General features: G+C 34.2%; 1 protein-coding gene across 1 annotated transcript in view; it reads left to right on the plus strand.

Moving 5' to 3' along the window:
• The window catches only part of LOC150108627 (uncharacterized), a 327,730-nt gene extending 304,197 nt beyond the window's left edge, over window positions 1-23,533 (plus strand). Inside the window, exon 13 of the mRNA XM_090390495.1 lies at window positions 20,226-23,533. Coding sequence (XP_090246621.1) covers window positions 20,226-20,261 — 36 coding nt within the window. The 3' untranslated portion in view covers window positions 20,262-23,533. The remainder of the gene's footprint in view (window positions 1-20,225) is intronic.
• Window positions 23,534-23,827: the final 294 nt, after the last annotated feature.

The following is a 23,827-nucleotide window of genomic DNA, read 5'->3' on the forward strand; positions in this document are numbered from 1 at the left end:
TTAGAAGTGTATCAAGAAATATATAGAAAAATGGAAACATCTTCTATTTATGATGGAAAGATATCGGCTACCAGAAGAGGTGGTTAAATACAGACCATCTTCAAGATTTAACAGTGAAGCCAGAACAGGCAAATGCCTAATCCTTGAAGAGAAGAAGGTTCCTTAGGGATCATGAGGTGGTAGAAAGGATCTAGAGATGAGTGACCCACCTGGTGACAGGGTAATGAATTACTCCCTTTGAGAATAGATCAGAGGTATTGGTAATAAAGTTTAGTTGATTGGCAGAAAAGAAGGTAGATAATAGAAACTTGTGTGACAAAGGGTTCTATAAGATTTACACAAAAGAAATATTTCAATGCATGATGAATAGAGTGAGAACTAGCAGCTATCGCTGGAAGTTGTGTAAAAGTGTGGTTAGTAAGAGTGAATGAATGAATTGGATTACCAGAAGTAAGTTGTGAGTGCACTGACCATGAATAAGTTTAAGGAAGGCATACTGTAGGTATTTTGTGTATAAAGGTTAGTGTGGGTTTCCCATGATGAGTCTTTTGGCACCATGAAGATACATGTATTATAATAATAACACCACAGTGGATTTTTTAATTACTCCTCTTCTTTCAAAAAACATTGCCGAAAAAATTTTTGTGAAGAAATTAAATGCTATATTGAAGACTGTAGACCACTATCGGGTTTTTTTTTTGTTTTTTTTTTTTATATATAATTCTGTTGCTTATGTCACCAAAAACGAAGGACATGGCTTGAAGATATAAGATCATGGACAGGATCACATGGCTATGCAGAAACAAAAAAAAGCCACCAACAGAGAGAAGTGGAAGGATATGGTGCTGCACCCTCTCACTGAGGAAGCTACATGAAGAAGATGTCACTAAAAATCTGCATCATCAGTGTATTGTAATATTATGCTTTGAGGTATGGTGTTATTTTGAAATTTGTGAAAACAGTTGAGACCTAGCAGAGAGAAAATGAGAACATACATTCAAAATAGAGAAAGCAAGAAGGAAATTTGTTTTTGTTGAGATGAACATTAAAAATAGGCTTTTTTGATATAATATTTTGCAACTATTAATAATATACTTTCTTCCTTTATGTGTTATCTGTGTTGGCAAAATAAAGGAAGAAGTTTAAATAGTGAATAAAGAAAATAGTGGTTCATCCCATGTTGCTTGTTTAATTCTGCAAATGATTCAAAACCCTACTCACTATGCCAAAAAAAAAAAAAAAGTACTTATGTGAGACCCCCATTTTATTAATGATATGTCCCAATAAGTCAATAGGAGTTTTATCATCAAATTCCTGACATGTACCCTCAAGGGGTGTACAAATATGATAGTACTACATGAAAAACTTACATCATTACTAACTTCCTATCTACAATTTTCCTCCAAATCAGTCTGTTACTTGTCAAGACTCCAACATTATCAGATCTTATATTTCTATCGTCTAAGGCACTTTGTACTGTATCAATCCATCTATATCTTGGTCTACCTCTGGGTCTTTTTCCTGCCAACCTGGCAGAGAACACTTGTATTGCTAATCTTTCCTCTCCCATTCTGTTTAAGTAACCATGCCACCTGAGATTAGCTCTGCTAACAATGTCAAGTTCTTTCCTAATATCCTCATTTTTAATATGATCTTGCCATTGATGTTCATGTTGATCTGTTCATGCCCCTAATCTTTCTTAGGACTCTCATATCTATGGTCTCAAGTCTTTAGTCAAGTGTTTTATTGATAACCCAGCTCAGATTCATAAGTTAAAATTGGTTTGAACCCTGTCTTGTATACATCTAATGTAGTGTTTTGACTAATTTATCTCTTATTCCATATAAATTTATTCAGTTGACTTCCTACCATACCAGCATTGTTGATTCTGTTGTCTGTTCCAATATTTAATTTACCATTTCCACTAAAATTCATGCCTAAGTAGTTGAAATGTTTTACTTGCTCTATAGGTTCTCCATTCACAATGCAGTTGATATTTTCATTGTCTTTGTCTTGCTGTTGCTGACCTTCATACCATATCTATTACAACAGTTATTCAATTTAGTCAGGGAATCTTGCAGACTTGTACTGGATTTATTTAGAAGTATAACATCATCTGCATAAAGATCTGAGATTAACATCTCCAATTTTGATATCTGGTTTAATACCATTTTGTGGTTTAACATTAAACCATCTTCCTGTACTTCCTTCAATTCTAACTGCTGACGTACAACTCATGTACAGACTAAGTATTGCTTGATATAATGCACCATTGACACCATGCAACTGTAGCATTTTGAATACCTTTTTTCTTGACACCTTATCATATGCCTTTTCCAGATCTACAAAACTTAAATACCGATCTTTTTTATATTCTCATGATTTCTCAAGTATTTCTCGTAAAGTGAAAATCTGAACCTGGTAGCCTCTCTTTGGCCTGAATCCAGCTTGTTCTTCCCCAAGCTCCTCTTCTGCAATCTTTCTCAACCATTTCTCAAGTATACTTGCATAAATCTTACCAGGAACTCTAAGTAAAGAAATACCTCTGTAATTCTCACATTCAGTTTTATTTCCCTTTTCATATGTAAGTACTATGAGAGCTCTACTCCAATCATCTGGAATTCATCTCTCTGTACTATACTGTTCCTTCTGAACTATGACTTATACCTCCATACTTGAGCATTTCTGGTTGAATATCATCTACTCCTGCTGCCTTTCCACAGCTCAGGTTTTTGATGGATTTTTCTACTTCAGGTATGGACATGTATTCCTGATTGCATGCCTAGTCAGTGTTTTTTACCACTGTGCTTTCACTGATTGTTTCATTTATCAATTTTTCTAAGTAATTACTCCATACATCAAGGATATCTTTTTCTCCAGTTTTAATGTCACCTTTATCATCTCTAATTCCTTTTACAGCACTCTTTCTTCCATTTCTGAGCTGCTTCAACAACCTCCAGAATATCTTGCCATCTTCTTTATGTTTATTTTATATGTTCTTACCGAAGTCTTCCCATGACTTTTGTTTAGCTAGTTTTACACAGTGTTTAGCTTTCTTATATTTGTCTCTGTATTCTCCAAGAGCAAGCTGACTTATTTGCCTGGAACTTTTGATATGCTTTCTTCTTTTTCCTTTGCTGCCTCTTTAACTTCCTGTGTCCACCATGGAGTTCTGATTTTTCTATCCTTGCAGACAACCTCACTACATGCCTCTCTGGCTGAATCAATGAATATTTTCTTCATGGCATGAAGAGAACCACGGTTTGGTTCTCAAACTCTCATTATATTTCATTATATCATTATATATTATAGTCTATAGTTCACATCTGAGAACAGCTCAACTTTTATTCACTTTAAAACGTTCTTACATGTTCTTCTTTACAGTATGATATTCAATTTTATCTTGCTTACAACTAAATGATCACTTCCAGTTTCAAATCATCTGTACACTCTAGTGTCCTGCACCAGAGAGAAAACATCACTGTCAACAATAACATAGTGAATGAAACTTCTTATTCCTTGCCTCTTCTCTCCATGTGAATTTGAGTACTTTTTTATGTTGGAACATTGTGTTAGTAATAACCAGTCCATGTCCTGAGCAGAAATCCAATAGGTATTTGCCATTATTATTCACTTTGCTCTTTTCTCCAAATTTTCCCAAATTATTTTTGTATGTCTGACAATCATTTCCTGCTCAGCTATTTCGATTGCCAACTAGGACCAACTCTTCATTTTTCATTATGTCAGTTGCTTTATCTAAAGCCTTAAAAAATTCCTCTATTTCTATCTTAGTGGAACCTTCTGTGGAACCATAGGCACAAATAAGTTTCATTGTCCAGTTCCCCATTCTGATATTTGCCCACATCACTCTACTTGATATTGCCTGTAATTCAAGAATATTAGCCAAGGCCTCATATTTAGTGTTGAATACTATGGCTATTCTTTTTTTCCTTGATTGTCATTGCCTGAATATACATTTCATATTTATTGCTCAGAAAGATCTCATCAGTTTTTGTCTTTTTTTTTTTTTTCCAGTCACCCCTGTTTTGTCAATCTTGTACTTATCCAATTCCTCAGTTGGCTCCATTTCTTTGCCATTCAGGCTTTTTCTGTTGATAGTATCAATCTTAAACTCTAGTGATGTTGAGTTGGGGTGACATTCCTTTAAAGGCTATGTGGAGGTCTCTTCTCAGTTATACAGCTTTAGGAGTTTTATAAAGTGATTATTGTTGCTGTACTCTAGTTGAAAGTTGTTGTTTTTTCTGTTGATTAAAAAAATATTTGTTCACTCTGCAGCTACTTGCCAGGTAGCAAAATCTATTTACCTCATGTTGAGTGGGTAAGTGTATTTGTTAGGCCCTGGAGATGCCTATCACTTTTGTCAGTACTGGAAAGCAATGAAGACAGTCCTATATCTGCATCCTAGATACTTCTGATTTTCTTCAATTGTAGTCAATCAAAAAAACCCAAAGACTACACTTATTGAATTGCTAGAACATCATTAACTGCTAATAAATGCATGCATGTTTAATATATATGTAAATTAAATTATTTTTATGGCAGATACGAGAGTGGTCTGAAAAGTTCACAGCCTTGACCATAGATGGCAACATTATCTGCAAGATTTTTTTTTTTTTTCTAAGTTGGTATACATCTGTCATAATCATCCATGTGAAATTGCAAGTCATTCTATCAATTAGTTTGTTTTATACAGCTGTCTATGCAAAAGTGTTGTTTGTATCCCTTGAAATGGATAAAATTGAGTATCGTGCAGTTATAAAATTCTTTGTAAAACCTTGTTTTACGAAGAATTTTAAGTTTATGGGCACTCTTCTCCTTTGTTTTCTACAATTAAGAAATGGGCTGCTGAGTTTAAACATGGCCGTACTAGCCTTGAAGATGATCCATGCGAAGGACATACAAAAGATGTAACATCACCAGAAATCATTGGTCAAGTGCACAATATGGTATTGGATGGCCGGGCTAGTCAAAGTGCGTGAAATTGCTGAGACTATAGGCATTTCAAAAGCACATGTATGATATATTTTGCCATGAAGAATTGCAAATGAGAAAGCTTTGCACAAGATGGGTGCTGTGCTTACTCACAGCAGATCAAAAACGCACTCACATGAAAATTTCTGAACCAGTGCTTGGAGCGTTTTAACAAGAATACAACTGATTTTTGTGTGTCGATTTATTACTATGGATGAGACTTGGATTCACCATGGAACGAACATTTGCAAACACTATATGCAGAAGAAAAAAATATGAACTAAATGTCAATTTTGAAAAAACTAAAACAATGAATATTTGGACAACAGGAGTTGCTGAACAAAGTTACCATCGACGAATTTCAACTGGAAAATGTGGAACACTTCTTGGATGCCACATGACCAGTGCCGGATTTACGTATAGGCTAAAAAAGCTACAGCTTAGGGCCTCACAATCTGCTGGGGCATTATATTTTCATATATTAAAAAGGCATATATATTAAATTTTTCTGAGACCAGCTGATGTAATTTAAAACAGTAGGAGGCCTCTGGGTCTTGTATAGCTTAGGGCCTCAGCAAGTCTAAATCCGGGCCCTGCACATGACATATGACGTGGACCCAAAAAAAAAGAGGTAAAAATTAGAATAACGCAGCAACTGTCTTAAAAGCCATGGACAAAATATGGAAGAGCCAAGCTATTAAGATACACACTAAATTGCATATTGTAGAAACCTATATCTTCAGCAGCATACTCTATAAATGTGAGGCCTGGGTACTCCTGAGAGGAGGGTATTAGCATTCTAGAGGAAGTGCTATAGAAAGATCTTGAGAATAAGCTGGATCCAGAAAGTGAACAATGCAGAAATCTATAGACGAATACAACCAAAAGAAAACCTGATCTAGAAAATAATCCAAAGGAAACTGTCTCTTTGGCCATATATGTAGAATGAACGATGAGAGAAAATTAAAAATGCTGCTGTTTGTGATGATTGAAGGAAAGAACAAAAGAGGAAGACCAAACAAGAGAATGGGGCGATGACATTGTGAAATGATGCGGAAATTCTGTACACAAACTGAGTCATCTTGCACAAAATAGAATGCAATGGAAGAATCATATCAAGATGGCATCAGACACCTACAGGTGTTGAACCCCATAGTTGTTGACAATTAGAAGACTGAAATATACAACCTGATAATATCATCCATGTGATGTCTGTGCAGTGTTCTACATACTTTGTAGAACACTGTACAGACATCAGATTGAGCCCAAGTACTTCAAGCTGTCAGCCTTCTTGAGTCAGGTATCTTGATGTCTATGACACTACTGTTAGGGCCATTCAAAAAAAAATCACAGCAAATATACTCAGTCTTCTGTCTACTAATTTGGAAGCCACCAGTTTCAAGTCATATCCTCCACTTATCTAACATCAACTGTAAGTTTTCTGGGTCATCGCTCATCAGAACAGCATCATCAGTTTATAAAATATCCCACAGGGCACATCATTCAATGTCTGCTGTTAGATGTTCCATGACCAAGTTAAACAGGAGTGGACTTAGCACCCTTGATGTACTCCCACCTTGATTTCCAGTTCTTCGCTAGTTCCTGCTGGCCATCTTACTTTGGTTATTAACATTCTGGTACGTCTTTCACTTGATTAATATAATATTAATTTAATATTTCCCAAAATATTATATTAATATAATATTTCGTGATCCTCTTGTGATCTCAAGGCTTGCCATATTAATTTCTGTGGAATCCAATCAAAGGCCTTTTTGTGGTCAACAAATACTAGATGCGTGGTCTTTTTGTTATCTTTTGTACTTTTCTAGTAAATTTCTGATTGAGTGCATGGCATCAATTGAGGATTTTCATGAGATGAACCTGCACTGATTTTTAGTGATTTGCTAGCTCCTGAAACCTCTGATTAAGCACTCGCTCCCATATTTTGAATATATTAGAGATATCAGTTTTATGGCTCTATAATTCTCACATAGTCACGCATCTCCTTTATTTTTATAGAGGTATCAGATAGCTTTTCCTCCATTCATCTGGCATTCTCTCTGCAAGGATCCTGTTGAAAAGATTTGTCAGGAAGGTTGCACCTACCACACCCAATCTTTTCCACAGTTTAGTAGGAATATCATCAGGTCCTGTAACTTTGTTTTTTGTAGAGTAATGTTGAATATAATAGAGCAGTGGTGCACTCAGGATTTAATCTTGGGGGGAGTCAAGTAGACAATTTGAGAATACACACATTGCATACGACCTTTGACATCTGAAGTGATTGCCAATATATGATACCCCCATGATCTCCTCTGGCCTGGGCTCGAGCAAATGAAGTAGCGCTTGGTCCGCTCGAGCACCACTTCGTTTTGCCTTGCATTTGCAGCAGCCGTGATTCCCGAGAGCTATAGGGCATTCCCACCTTATGTGACTGTTAATTCATAAGTAGTATAGAAATAGAAGACACGACACAACATAAATAAAAAAAATGAATTTTAATTAGGAAAAGATTTTTTGGAAAAAATTTTCTAGTGTTTGTTTTTTTTTTTGGGGGGGGGGGGGGGCAAGCCCCCCCCCCCGGGTGTGCCACTGTAGTAGAGTAAATAATTAAGCTTAATAATTGGTCCATATACTTTACAAATACATTGTGTACAAACCTGTCTTATATCTTTAATTTCTTCATCATCCATCTTATAATCCTTTAGTTTCAATAGTGAAATTTATCTATAATTCTTTTTATTTCTTTTTTTTTTATAAATCGGTATGATTAGTGCTCTAATTGATAAGAAAAAAATTAAGTAATTAATTAAAGATAAAGAATATTACTTTCTTTCATCAATTAAACATATATCTAATATAGACAAAGACGTTATAAAGATCCTGTAAACTTAAATTTGCGAGTAGCGCACATTGGATGACTTTGCACACATAATCGTCCGTGGCAAAGCTGTCATGTTTTTTAAAACTAGGGAGTAAATCTTGACATTAGATACAACACAACTTTGAAAAACGAATTTCAACAGAAATCTCTTCACAATTGGTGGATTGGACGTCCAAGTATAGCAATTTAGTAAACACAGCAAATGATGCACTCCTACCGTTTAGTTCTACTTATTTATGTGAGGTATCATTTTCTGCAATGACAGGTATTAAAACCAAATATCGAAATAAATTAAACTTGGAACCAGACCTTCATATCGCAGTATCAGAAGCCATCAAACCAGAATTTCAAGAAATTATCAAAGAAATGCAAGACCATTGTTCACATTAAATATTGTAATAAATATGTTTGTAAGCTGGTAATAATAAAAATAATGTGTAAAAATATTTACCTTTTTTAATTATTATATGATATACAAGGCATATTTCCTCTTTATAATACTTATTACAATAGATTTTTGCTCAGTCAATTGGGGGTACATGCTATTTATTTTTTCTGTCTTGCGGGTATGCAATCAAAAAAGTTTGGAGACCACTGCTCTAGTCCACTGAGATGTAACCTTCTAAATTATGTAGTAATACAGAAGGTAGTATAGAAAGTTAAATAACTCATCATCATCATCATCATCAAATTCCTGCCATGTACCCACAAGGGGTGTACAGGATATGATAGTACTACATGAAAAAATTATATCATTACTAACTTCCTATCTACAATTTTCTCCCAAATCAGTCTGTTACTTGTCAAGACTCGAACATTATCAGATCTTATATTTCTATCGTCTAAGACACTTTGTACCATATCAATCCACCTATATCTTAGTCTTCCTCTGGGTCGTTTTGCTGCCAACCTGGCAGAGAACACTTGTTTTGCTAATCTTTCCTCGCCCATTCTATTTAGGTGACCATACCACCTGAGATCCTGAGATTAGCTTCCGCTAACGCATTCCTGGATGCTAACAATGTCAAGTTCTTTCCTAATATCCTCGTTTTTAATATGATATTGCCATTGATGCCATCTGTTCACGCCTCTAATCTTTCTCAGGATTCTCATATCTGCGGTCTCCAGTCTTTGGTCAAGTGTTTTACTTCTGACCCAGCTCTCAGATGCATAAGTTAAACTGGTTTGAACATCGTCTTGTATACAGCTAATTTAGTGTTCCGACTAATTTCTCTTTTATTCCATATGAATTTATTCAACTGACTTCCCACCATACCAGCTTTGCTGATTCTGTTGTCTATTTCTATATTAATTTACCATCTTCAGTAAAAATTGTGCCTAAGTAGCTGAAATGTTTTACTTGTTCCACAGGTTCCCGTTCACAATGAAGTGGACATTTTCAATGATTCTGCCTATTTTCATTGTCTTTGTCTTTTTATTGCTAACCTTCATACCATATCTATTACAACAGCTATTTAATTTAGTCAGAGAATCTTGCAAACTTGTAGCCGATTTATTTAGAAGTATAACATCATCTGCATAAAGCAAAGAGCTGAGATTAACACCTGCAATTCTGATATCATGTTTAATACCACTTTTCTTCATAATGTGATCCATATAGATAATGATAAGTATTGCTTGATATAATGCCCCATTGACACCATATAACTGCAGCATATCGAATAGCTTCTCTCTTGGCACCTTATCATATGCCTTTTCCAAATCGACAAAACTTAAATACAGATCTTTGTTATATTCCTATGCTTTCTCGACTATTTGTCGTAAAGTGAAGATCTGATCCTGACAGCCTCTGTTTGGCCTGAATCCAGCTTGTTCTTCACCAAGCTTTTCTTCCACAATTCTTCTCAACCGTTTCTCAAGTATACTTGCATAGATATTGCCAGGAACCCTCAGTAGGGAAATACCTCTGTAATTCTCACATTCAGTTTTATTTCCCTTTTTATATATGGGTACTATGAGAGCTCTACTCCAATCATCAGGAATCGTCCCTCTGTCAGGGCTTTCTGAACTATGCAGTGCAGCCACTGTAAGACTCTTATACCACCATACTTCAGCATTCTACTCCTGCTGCCTTTCCACATTTCAAGCCTTTGATGGCTTTTTCTACTTCAAGTATGGATATGTATTCCTGATTGCATGCCCAGTCAGTGTTTTTTACCACTGTGCTGTCATCACTGCTTGTTTCGTTAGCAGTTTTTCAAAGTAATTACTCCATACTTCAAGGATATCTTTTTCTCCAGTTTTCATGTCACCTTTATCATCTCTAACTCCTTTAAAAGCTTCTTCAACAGCCTCCAGAATATTTTGCCACCTTCTTGATATTTATTTTCTATATTCTTGCCAAAGTCCTCCCATGACTTTTGTTTAGCTAGTTTTACACACTGTTTAGCATTCTTGCATTTGTCTCTATATTCTCTAAGAGCACGAGCTGACTTATTTGACAGGAACCTTTGATATGCTTTCTTCTTTTCCTTCACTGCCTTTTTAACTTCCTGTGTCCACCAGGGAGTTCTGATTTTTTTTTATCCTTGCAGACAACCTCACCACATGCCTTTCTCGCAGAATCAATCAATGTTTTCTTCAGAGTTTGCCACTGAATCTCCAAGGTTTGATTCCTGTTCGCAAACTCTTTCATTTTTTTCTTCAATAATTTTTGTGTAGTTTAGTCTATAGTTCACATCTGAGAGCTGCTCAACTTTTATTCGCTTTAAAACTTTCTTACATGTTATTCTTTTCAATATGAAATTCAATTTTATCCTGCTCAAGACTAAATAGTGATCACTTCCAATTTCAAATCCTCTGTACACTCTGGTGTTCTGCACCAGGGAGAAAACATCACTATCAACAATAACATAGTCAATGAGACTTTTCTTATTCCTAGCCTCTTCTCTCCATGTGAATTTGTGCACATTTTTATGTTGGAACATGGTGTTAGTAATAACCAGTCCATGTCCTGAGCAGAAATCCAACAGATATTTACCATTATTTTTAGCTTTGCTCTTTTCTCCAAATTTTCCCAAAATATTTTTGTATGTTTCACAATCATTTCCTACTCTGCTATTTAGATCCCCAACAAGGACCAACTTTTCCTTTTTCATTGTGTCAGTTGCTTTTTCTAAAGCCTCAAAAAATTCCTCCACTTCTACCTTAGTAGAACCTTCTGTGGGACCATACGCACAAATAAGTCTCATTGTACAGTTCCCCATTCTCATATTTGCTCACATTACTCTACTTGAGACTGACTGCCATTCAAGAAGATTAGCCTCGTATTTTGTGTTGAATACTATGGCTACTCCTTCTTTTCCTTGATTGTCATTGCCTGAATATAACATTTTGTATTTATTGCTGAGAAAGATCTCACCAGTTTCGGTCTTTTTTGTTTCAGTCACCCCTATTATGTCGATCTGGTACTTATCTAATTCCTCAGCAAGCTCCTTTTCTTTGCCATTCAGGCTTCTTACGTTGATAGTACCAATCTTTATCTCCGGTGATATTGAGTTAGGGTTTTGTTTTCAGATTTGTTCCAGTAGCTGACTTTTTGCTGTTCGCCCTGGTACTCTTCAATAGCAAAATTCCTCTGTAATTCTCACATAGTTTTACTTCCCTTTTTATAGACAAGTACCATGAGAACTTTTCTCCAATCATCTGGAATGCAACCCTCTGAACTGGCCTTCTATTTTTTATTGTGATGTGGAAACACTAGAGAGAGTCCAAAGATCAATAACCAAAGTAGTATCAGGACTCTATAGGTTATGAAGGGCATTGGAGAGAATGTTGATTACAGAGGTTGGTGGACAGAAGGAAAAGAGGAGATATGATAGACCTTCAAGTTAGTTGAGGGATTCTTTCAGATTAATACAGAAAAAAATTATAAAAAGAGTGGATGTTTAAGATGGGAAGAGCAAGATGCCATTTCTGGAAGTTGTATAAAGATGTGCTGAAGAAGGGTGTGAGGAGTAGATTTTTTACCTGGAGAACTGTTAGTGAATCGAATGCATTGCCTGAGTGCATTGTGAATGCAGGTAGTATAAATAACTTCAAAGCTCATTATGATAGATATATTGCTGGTTGAGTGAGTCCCCCACTATGAGTCTGTTGACTCAATGGAGGTTACCAAAAATAAATAGATGATATAATAATAATAATATCATCTACTCCAACTGCTTTTTCACATTTAAGGTTTTTGATGGTTTTTTCTCTCTCAAATATTTATATGTATTCCTCATTGCATTCCTCCTGAATGTTTTCTGTCACCATGCTGTCACTTATTGTTTCATTTAATAGCATTTCAAAGGAATTATGAGGGTGGTCTGAAAAGTTCTCGGCCTAATAATGAAAAAACGGATTTATAATTTCAAAATTATTTTTATTTTTCAACATAATCTCCCTTAAGACTAATACATTTATTCCAGCGATGCTCCAGCGCCATTATTCCATCCCTGTAGTGGTTCTCAATAAGATTTGCAAAATACCCCTCTACAGCTTCAATCACCTCTTGATTCAAAGAAAAACGCTGACATACGAGGAAGAGTTTTAGTTTTGGGAAGAGATAGAAGTCACAGGGAGCCAAATCTGGAGGATGGGTGGATGTTCCAACAATTCATAGTGCAGATCCCATAATCTTCCCATTGCTAAAACATCTTTGTGGGCAGGTACATTGTCCTGATGAAAGATGATTTTTTTCCTTCTGCAAACCAGGTCTTTTCTCATGAATTTTTTCGTGTAGTCTGGTTAAAAGATTGGAATAATATTCCCTGGTTATTGTTTTACCCTTTTCAAGATAATAAACAAAATGTCTGGTGCTGAACAACCGGCTTCTGTTCACTGTTTTGACTTCTGTTTGGATTCTGGTGTGTAATGGTGAATCCAAGTCTCATCCATAGTAATAAATCGACACACAAAATCAGTTTTATTCATGTTAAAATGCTCCAAGCACTGTTCAGAGATTTTCATGAGTGCATTTTTGATCTGCTGTGACTAAGCGTGGCACCCATCTTGCACCCATTTGCAATTCTTCATGCAAAATATATCCTACACGTTTTTTTGAAATGCCTATAGTCTCAGCAATTTCATGCACTTTGACCTGCCGATCATCCAATACCATATCATGCACTTGATCAATGATATCTGGTGGTGTTACACTTTTTGGACATCCTTCACGTGGATCACCTTCAAGGCTGGTAAAGTCACGTTTAAACTCAGCAACCCATTTCTTAATTGTTGAAAACGATGAAGAAGAGTGCCCATAGACTTATTAACTTCGAATTAATTTCTTTTTTCATTATACCTTCTTTTACAAAGAATTTTATAAAAGAAGGTATAATGCTTCACACAGCTGTATAAAATAAACCACTTGATAGAATGACTTGCTATTTCACGTGGATTCATATGACAGATGTACCAACTTAGAAAAAATCTTGTCGATACTGTTGCCATCTATGGTCAAGGCCGAGAACTTTTAAGACTACCCTCGTACTCCAGGCATCTAGAATATCTTTATCTTCAGTTTTCATTTCACCTTTAATGTCTCTGATTCCTTTTACAGTTCATTTCTAAGCTTTTTAACCACTAAAATATTTTACCACCTGATCTTCATTTTCTATGTTCTTACCTAATGACTTTTGATTTCCTATTTTTGCACAGTTTCACTTTCTTACATTTTTCTCTGTATTCTCCCAGAGCACAAGTGCCAGGAAACTTTGATCCACTTTCTTCTTATTCTTGACTGCATCTTTAACTTCCTGAGTCCACCACAGAGTTCTAATTTTTTTTATCCTTGCAGATAACCTCATCATGCCTCTGTTACTGAATCAATCAACGTTTTCTTCAGGGTTTATCACTGAATCTCCAAGGTTTGGTTCTCATTTTTTTCTCGAATAAGAATATGTATTTTAGTTTACAGTTTACATCTGAAAGCTTCTCAGCTTTTACTTGTTTTAAAACTTTCTTATACACTCCTCTTTTGAGTATGAAATTCAGTTTTATCCTGCTCAAAACTGAATAGTGATCGCTTCCAGTTTTAAATTTAAATAACACAAGTATTGTGTACTCATGTGTTCAGAACCATCATGAAGATAGTGCTATCAACAATAACAACACACATCTTTATGTTGGAACATGGTATTAGTAATAATTAATCGATGTCTGAACAGAAATCCAGCACATACCATTATTATTAGTTTTGCTCTTTTCTCTAGTTTTTCTGAAAACATTTCTATATGTCTAATAATCACTACCCTGCTGTTTAGATACCCAACAAGGATCAACGTTTCCTTTTTCATTGTGTCAGCTGCCTTCTCTAAGGTGTTGCAAAATGCCTCCACTTCTTCCTTAATAGTCTTCTCTGGATCCATAGACACAATTAAGTTTCAATGTCCAGTTTCCCATTCTGATATTTGTCCACATCACTCTACTTGATATTGCCTGCTGTTCAAGAAGATTATCCTTGCATTTAATGCTGAATACCATACTACTTTTTGTTTGCTGCTTAGAAAGATCTCACCTGTTTGTTTGTTTTTTGTTTCAGTAATTGTTACTTATTCTGTCGATCTGAGAATAAGATCGACAAAATAATAATAAGAATTGGTCTTATCCAATTCTTCTGCTAGTTCCATTGATGAACTCTGCTGATGTGTATTGTGATATACTAAGATTGCTTTTGCCATAATTCAAAACAATTCAATCCAGCTGATTAACAATGCACAATTCATCTCCAAATTTATCACACCAACTTCTCGTTCACTTCTTTCATTCCATCCACCTTTGTTCTTTGTAATACACTTTTCCATACCATTGTCCAATCAATATAACCTCCAACTCGTCAAGAAACACATTAACATATTCCTCCTTTCTCTCTAATCGCTTTCCTGCTTATGGTGTCATTGTGTTTATAAGTTTGGTGGCTTCTGTTTTTGTTGAGTTGCTATTTAAAAAAAATAATAACATGCAAATACACACAAAAAAAATACACAATTAGTCTAGTTCCATTGCTTATTAGACTGATCATGTGCTGATATATTGCGATATACCCAGATGGTTAACCCATGTATAGAAAAAATAGTGTTTCTAGTATGGATGCTTAGATGTTGATTATCGTACTACTTTAATAAACACGTGTATAGATGATAAGTACTAACTAAATTTATTTAGTAAGTATTTATTACAGCTGTAGGTTACTACAGCTATTCTAGATCAGCAGACCATGCCTTCCTAGAATCTGCCTCAGCATCACAATTACAACATATGCCAATTCTTAACAAATTCGGCTGTCTCGCTTTGCCAAAGATCTGGAACACCATCATCTTGAGATCTTTAGTAAGTTTCCATCATTGTATCTATAGATGAAAGGGGGGGGGGGGCAGTTACAGCTGTAGAATCCCACTGTTAAGCAAACACAGACACTCTCTGTGTTTGCTTTCTTGCCAGTGTGCTTGAATGCACATGATTGATGTTTTTTCTTTGTGCCCATGAAGATGCCTTGGTGACTAAGCTAAAAGGTTTAGTCGGTTAATAATAATTTATTAACTGAACTAATTTAGTTAGTATTTATTATCTATAGATGTATTAATCCACTAAACATCAGCATGGTGAAAACAGCATTTATTAAAATCTCCAGTATATTTCTTCCATGGACATCATCAGGGAGAGAAGAGATCAGTTAACTGCATTCAAAACTTGAATCACAAAATATGAGTCATGTAGCACATGCTTACTAGCTCATGTTTTGGTCCCAGCTGATTTGACAGGAAAATTTACTATTCGAGTTCAAACAAACAAACCGGACAGCTTCTGTAACTAAAAATTAAATAACCTCATCAATATTTTTTAAAAAATAATAATAAATAAATAAATAATGAACAGCTAGTACAGTCAACTTCTCAGAACTTTGTGATTGACATTTAAGGTTTAGAGTGTTGTAAGGTTTCACAAATTTCAGGTAACAGATAATCAAATTTAAATCTATTGGAATGAAGAATCTTGGTTTGGTTCAGAGAACTCTGTCTATCATTAATGGCATGGAAAGCAAGGTCAGGCTTGGGAGAAAAATTTAATTTGGTCTTGATATTCTTCGATTCTAATCTTAAGAGAACATCAAAGTCCGTCCAAAGTAACAAAGTTGACATCAACAGGACACTTGCTAGGCACCTGGCTGGTGGGGGGGGGGGGGTTTGATTGATAATTTCTCCTTGGTAGATGTTAGAAGACAGGTTCCTAACTGATTTGCAGGCAGCATATAGATTGTACTTGCGTAGAATCTATGCTATTTGTTCAGCTATCCTTGTAAAGTACAGTATGGAAATTCTTTTCATATCTTATTTGGCTTAGGAATGATAACTATTGATAATTTGCTGGATGGCCGTTTTGTTATAACCATTAGTCACAAGCGGTTTTTATTTCATTTAATTCCGCTAATAGAAGGGAATCAGAACAGATTGCATGAACTCCATACACAGACTTTTGATACTACCTGTCCTCCTTTTATCATATCATATAATGTGCAACCCTAGGGTTGCACATCACCTGATATGATAAGAGGATAAGAAATCCAGAACTTCTTGGACCTGACAGTATTATGGGTATTTGAAGCCTGATTCAGAAATTAGTAAGAAAAATGAATCATCTTCTCAGAAATATCATGAAGAGATCATTTTCTAAGTTCTTCCGATGAAAACTTAATCATTTGCTGTTGTGCATTTTCTGTTATACAGCATTATCAGTTGAGTACATAAAACCATCATAACCAAAATACCATTTGGAATGCAAACATCATGAGTATTCAAGGATGTCAACAAAGGTTTTCCTAAATAAGAAAAATGAATTATCATCTTTCAGAATTGGCATGAAGGATGCATTTTTAATGAATTTTTCCTGTGAAAATTTGGTTTGGCTTCTTATGAAGATTGCAAATCTAATTGCAGAGACTTGGTAGCTGCATTCCATTGATGATAAGTTAATACTTCCTGTACTAAAAGTCATTACATCCCATGTAGAGGAAAGCAAGAAAAAAACGAGGTGGGGTGAAAATAAGAAACTCTAGTATATCAAATTCAAAATAGTGGATGAAAGCACAGATAGTGCAGATAATTGCAATCCAGTATGCCTTGTAAGATATGATTGTAAAGGCATCATTCATGGTTTTTTGTTTTGCAAACTACTCCAGTTAAGAATAATAGCTAACAGAAATTTTAATCTAATTAATGATTTTATAGTTCAAAGTGGTTCCGAATAGTAAAATGTGTTAGATCGAGTACCACATAGCACAGTCGATGCCAGGTTCTCACCATGGAAAGACCTGAGTTTGAATCGCATCTAGAATGCAAATTGAGAACTTTTTGAAGTGAAAATAAGTTAGCTGGTTTCATATGGAGAGGCATGCTTTTTCATCTCATAAAATTCCGGTATCTTTGCTGGTTTGTGAAAGAATTAGGAAGTGATTACAAATGTTGCTTGTTTTACAGTACTTTAAAATTAGATGACTATCAAAGGCATGCATTTTGAAATGACTCATATTTTAAGGAGTATTTTAATAACAGAACTTCATCCTTCATTTTAGAAGGATGAAATTTTGTTGTTATTCCCCCTCCCCCACCCTCCACACACACACACACATTGCAAGGGATGTTCTTTTCAAATTTAACAACAGGTTTAATGGTTTTTATCAGTTAACAAAGGTGGCCTACTTATGTGATATTTTTGTTTATTAAATGAATTAAATATAAATTTGCAAGGTGCTGACATAAACTGCAGGAAAAAAAGTGAAAGCAACAATAAAAAATTTAAAAAAACTTCACTGGTGGGCTAAAAGTTTTTTTTACATTAACTGAATTATGCAAGAAATATGCTGAAAAGAACATCATTTTATGGCTTGAATCAAGCATTTGATATTTTCCTCCAACTGATGCTTATAAAATGTGGATCAAGAACTTGTTTACTGTTAATGCAAAAGATGAAGAAATATGAATGAATGAATGAGAAATGGATTCATTAACTGAACTTTCCTGTGCCACTGCCTTCAAAGACCTTTTTGATAAACTCTCCTTGATTTATTTTTGACTGATTTGTCAGAATTGGTATTCACAAATATCAAAGAAAGCAACCTGCTTCCTAATGCCTTTGTTACAGCATACCTGTGTGAATTCCAGCTTCTCGACTATGGGGTTCTTAAAAAATATATATACAATAATACAGAAATGGATGTTGAACCAGATTTGAGGATTAAATGCATCTTTCCTTCTGCATGCACTACGTAATGACAAACAACATTCACGTTGAGTTATTTTCTTATAAATAACGTAATAATTATTTACATAGTAAATAAGATCTAATAATTGAATAAACAGTATAAATGATTTTTTTTATTTATTTTTACTAGTAATATTTTAATACTTAGAGAATACTTAGTGAATGCACATATACATGATGGACTGCAAAATATTATACTGAAAAATAACCAGTGTCCCTAGTCTCCAACAAACTTCTAACTCCTTTTCATTATGGTTGTCAGTACATTTTGTTGTCAGGTTACTTTGCACTGCTGGAGGGAAAAAAAAAAAAACTAAGTTTATGAGAGCAAACCCCTCCCTTCTCAATATGAAATTGGCTAACTTGTGGTATTTGAACTGAAAACTCTGCAACTATTGGGTTGTCACTGCTAAGTATTCTGTTGAAGGTCTCTTAGTTGCTCCCATTGTTCTGTGAAAAATTCATGGAATTCATAAAATTAATAAATAAAAATATATCCCTACAGCCCATTGACATGATGGTCTGTTTGACATCCAGTTGTTATCACAAGAGTTCTCAGATTTAGTTAAACTGTTTGATTTTGTTATTCACTTAGACTTCTTTGTCAGTAGAAATGAACTTAGCAAGCAGGTTGAACTTACTACCATGGCAGATTCTCTTTCTCCAACCTTAGGTAATTACTGCCTAGAACATCTGGAAGACTTCTTATTCTCCCTAGTACAACCATACTTTAAATTCTTTATTAATGATGTTTTTGCCATTTGGCCTGAATCTGAAGCAGCTCTACCTGCTTTCCTAACCAAAATTCACAACTTGTATTATACCCTTGTATCAGCTTCACCATGGAAAATTAGCCTTCTTGAACATTCTCCTATCCTGTGCCCCCATCTGGTGTATTAATAGTTTCTGAGTAGGTTTATTGTAAACCTACTTTCACTGGCCATTACATATGACAAGATTCAACTCGTCATCCTTCTCAAAAAATAAGCATCATTCAGTCTTTACTTAATAAAACACACATCTGCTTCACACCTGATGATGATCTTAAACAGATCTTGAAACCATTCCAAGCATCGTGCTGCAGAATGGTTTCACCTAAAAGAAGATTCGGTGCATTTTTGACGTGCCTGTCTCCAGGAACTCTGTATGGTGTTTTCCCGTTCAGTATCTTGCAGGAATTTCTGAATCAGTTCCTTAAAAGATGGAATTTATTTCCAACATTTATACCTGTTGTCTCCCACCAATGATAAACTGGCTCTTTTCTTCCTTCCTGGTGTTGACCAGATTAAGTGTGATTGCCTTTTTTCTCTATTTGGAAAAAAAAAACAGGACATTCTATTTGAAAAAAAAAAAAAAAAAAAAAAAGACTGTAATAGCACTTTAATAGTGCAATTTAACTGTGAGCAATTGTTCAAAGAAGATGTCGAAACACTATTACACCACCCTAATTTATACCAGAATACCTTTCCTTATCTAAAGTTAGGAATTCTTATCCTTAATAATGTTCAAGCAGTAAACTTTTTTGTATATCATACCTTACCGTGAGTCATATTGTATTGCTGTAGCATTTGGAAACCATTATTGGTGTACCTTTGAATTGCTTGTTCACTGATGATGATGATGATGATATGTTAGTTTCAGATTGAAGTATTGGCATTAAAAAAACATTATTAAATTTTTTTGTGTCTACATGTTTCCAGAGATCCAAGATAAGTCTACACGTTATGCCCAATCTTCCACAAGTGAGTTAACCATTCTTCTGATTCTCATCTTCTTGCACCAGCATTTTGAACATTGAATTGTTATTTCTGGCAGTATTTTTTTTTATTATTATTATCATTTTTTAGCCAAAAGTTTTCTGCTGCTATATGCAGTCAGCATACCATGATGCTGTTATTTTTCAACATATTGATGCTATTCTTAAATAAGATGAACATTGGGTTTTTAATGTAATTTTATTTTGTAAGTACAGCATGCATTAATCATTAAAATTCTTTTCTTTGATTTGTTAGTAAATTTTTACTTCAGTTAATGCCTTTTTGTATAATCATGTAAAAGTGCTAAATGTGTCATTTTTATTTTGCAGTATCTAAAGATGAAAGGTCCCTATCGCTCAATGTGAATATACGTTAACCAACTTTGTCTGTGAGATAAACTGCAGTGATCTGTGATCTCACCAGACTTACTTCATTAGTTCTGGTTTTATAGGTAATTGTGGTTGTCATATTGATTTGATTCTGATGATACACACTTACAGAGAGAGAGAACTAAAATTGAAAAGAAAATTAGATTGAAATAGCAATTGCATAGGCTTTGGTTATTAATTTAAATTTAATACCACAGCAGCCTCTCTCTCTGTTTATATGTCAGCACTATGTATTGTGTGTATGCACACATATACATGCACACATTTATGCTGTTTCTAATTTGTAAGATCACATGAACTATATAAAAGTACTTTATACTGAAAATAACTGACTAATGTCTGTTTAGAACTTTGTTTCGTCATAATTTAAAAAATAAGATTTTTGATAACGTGCAAACATTTTCATTGCAATAATGAAACTGCATATTAAATATTGGAATGGTAACATGAATTGTTCTTTTCTTGATGTTTGAATTTCCTCTACTGTAAAATTACTTATCAGCCTTAATTGACAGCAGTATATTATTTAAATACATAAGGTAATAATTCCAAATTTTCTTGTGCATGTTTATGTGCACACAGTATGCCTCAGAAACTTAGTTTTATATTTTGAAATTTAAAAAATATATATATAATTCCTGACATAAAACATGGGGAAAAGCATTTTTATATTTTAAAAAAAAAATTAACATTTATGAAATGAAAATGAATTCGAATGTTAGCATTGCATTTCCAGTTTAATATGATTAGAAAGTTGAAAGTTTTTTCACTTGGTTATACAATAACCAAGGATGCATTAAATATGCCAAGAAATTATATTCTTGGTTTCATCCTTTATCCAAGTGTAAGCAAGCATTTATTTGCACATGAAGTTACTTCACAACTGGGCTACTTGTATATAGAGACTAATGACTTCACATTATACATATCCATACATCCTTATGGACATGTATAATGCTGTGTATTATGGGAAGGGCCACTACCCAGACCAGTTTCAACTTTTTTTGAGGTCTCATCAGTGGGACCTAAGTAATTTATTTTTTTAACCTCTTCCAGTTTATTTCTTTCTACTTATAAGTTAAGATTTTCTCCTTTGAGACCTCAATAAAAGTCAAAACCGGTCTGGGTGGTGGCCCTTCCTATAATGCATAGCATTGTACATGTCTGTAAGGATATATGCACTGTATTATGGAATACTAAGACAATTGATGTGAAGTCATTATCCTCTATATACAAGCAGCCCAGTTGTAAAGTTGCTTCATGATACCACTTGGATAAAGGATGAAAAGAAGAAGATAATTTCTTGACATCATTAATAAACTAGAAAGTAATTCAGCTTACTTGTCTTCCATTAGTATGAGATACCAGATTGCACAAAACTGAACAAATTATGTATTAAGTTACATTGCTCATAAACAACTGTTAAAATTACTATTTCTTTTAGCTGTTTTATGTAAATACATTCCTACATATGATGAAGTATAAAATAACAATCACCTCTTGCTATAGTAAACACTGTTATAGCAGTAGTTCATTACATAATAAACTACCAAAAAGTATGAAGTCCCCTTGTACCAGTGCTATTCTTAAAGTTCACTATAGTAACAGTTGATAGTAATTTTTTAAAAAAAAATTGTTTCTCATCTTTGTTAATAAATGTGGGTTGTGTTGATCCAATTATCTATTGTTAAATTTATATTTTATGTTGATATTAATCATGAGTCATCCATGATTTCTAAATTGTGAGCTACAGTTTAGAAATAAGCTGAAATCAGAAGCTAGAAACTTCTCTAGCACTTTTATGCATCGTTGTTTATTCCTCTCATATCCACATTATCAATAATGCTGTTATGGAGTATTCAGGAGACTGGCTTTTACGGCAAATGATTAAAAGTAACATTTACGTATCTTTTTCAATGCACTTAATTTCATAATATTCATTATGTTCAATTAAGGAAATGTAACTAAGTAATTAGATGTCGAGTGTTCAGAATGATTGTATTTGGAGCAATTTGTATCCTACAGTGAACAATATGCTAGTCCACACCTGCAATGCCATATTTAGCTTGAAGTTAACCGTAAATAGCTTACATTTTTAATGGAAAATACACTACTTCTGGAAGATACACATTTTATTTTGCTCAAACTGCAGAATGTCTCAACTGTTGTTGGAAGGGTAGAATAATATGTTTAGTTATAAAATGTAAAGAAATATGCACTGGATTTAGAATAGTTACCAAAAGTTGAACTGTAGTCGTTTTCATAAGTGAAGTTGAAACATTTTAATATTCATATGCCTGTTTTTACTGAAAAACAAGCATATGAAATGTAATGTACCTATTAAAAAAAATAATAATAAACTTAAAATGAATAAGAGAATGTACATGCAAAACAGAAAATTTATGTACTTAGTTTAGTATCATAAGCATAACTAGAAATAATACAGAAGAAATTTTATTTGTACAATTGCCTTTAAAATGCAGTTTACATATGTCTGTTGGGTTTTTTTATTGTGCATTTAATGTTTTACACTGTAAAGTAGTGGATCTTGTGGGGTTATCACAAAAGACAAAAGGGAATATAAAATGCTTTCTTGATAAAGATACATCTAATTTATTTTATGTGAATTCCACCCCAAAAAGATAAACCTGTTAATAAGTTGATATACCATGAATGAGCCTGACAGTTAGATCATCTGGAAACTACTGTAGAGGCCAAACATTGATCTTTTTCTAGCCACTTCAGTCCAATGAACAGGATGGTGGTCTCACTGGGCAACGAAATCATCTACCACTGAAAAATATTCACAAATATCCATGCCCACAGCGGGGTTTGAACCCCACACCCTATTAGAGTGGAAACACCATCCACTCAGCCAACCAGGCTGGTTATTGATAGATATGAATTTATTATTTAATACTAATTAAAAAAGAAAAAATCAGTTGTATTTAAGTTGCAATGTAAAATTATTTTTCTTTCAAAGCACTTTTTGTCCCCCCCCCCTCCAATAAAATCCTGATATGTGTATATATATATTTAAAAAATAAATAAATAAACATCAAAAGTTACTGTTATTGTTTCATGGGTTACAATAGTACCTGCAGCTTACGAACTGCACCTGAAACTGTCATAAACTCGTAATGTACTTTTGCAGTTATTCACACTGAAAATATTTGGAGAAACTTTCAGTTTGTTTGTTTAAACATTGTTTACTCTATGTGTATTCACAGTTTTTTTTTTTTTTTTTTTTACAAATTATTACTGATGTCTAAATGTACAGTATTTAAAAACTCTGATGTGATACTACTAATTACGTTGTTGATGACATTGTGTATAGATGGAGGATTAAGTATTGGAGATCGTGGGTTGTATGGAATAAAGTGTCCTCCCATGATGAGTCCTTGGAGGTGTTGCACAATAATAAACACCAGTGCTTAAGTCAAACAAAAACAAGAATGGTACTTTGTTTACCACACACAAGATGTTCCATAATTAGTTCAGCTCTTATAGTATTGCCATGATATATATATATATATATATAT

This window comes from Typopeltis vanoorti, chromosome 3 (genome assembly GCF_054136105.1).
Source record: "Typopeltis vanoorti isolate ZY-2024b chromosome 3, IOZ_Tvanoo_1.0, whole genome shotgun sequence".
NCBI lineage: Eukaryota > Metazoa > Arthropoda > Arachnida > Uropygi > Thelyphonidae > Typopeltis > Typopeltis vanoorti.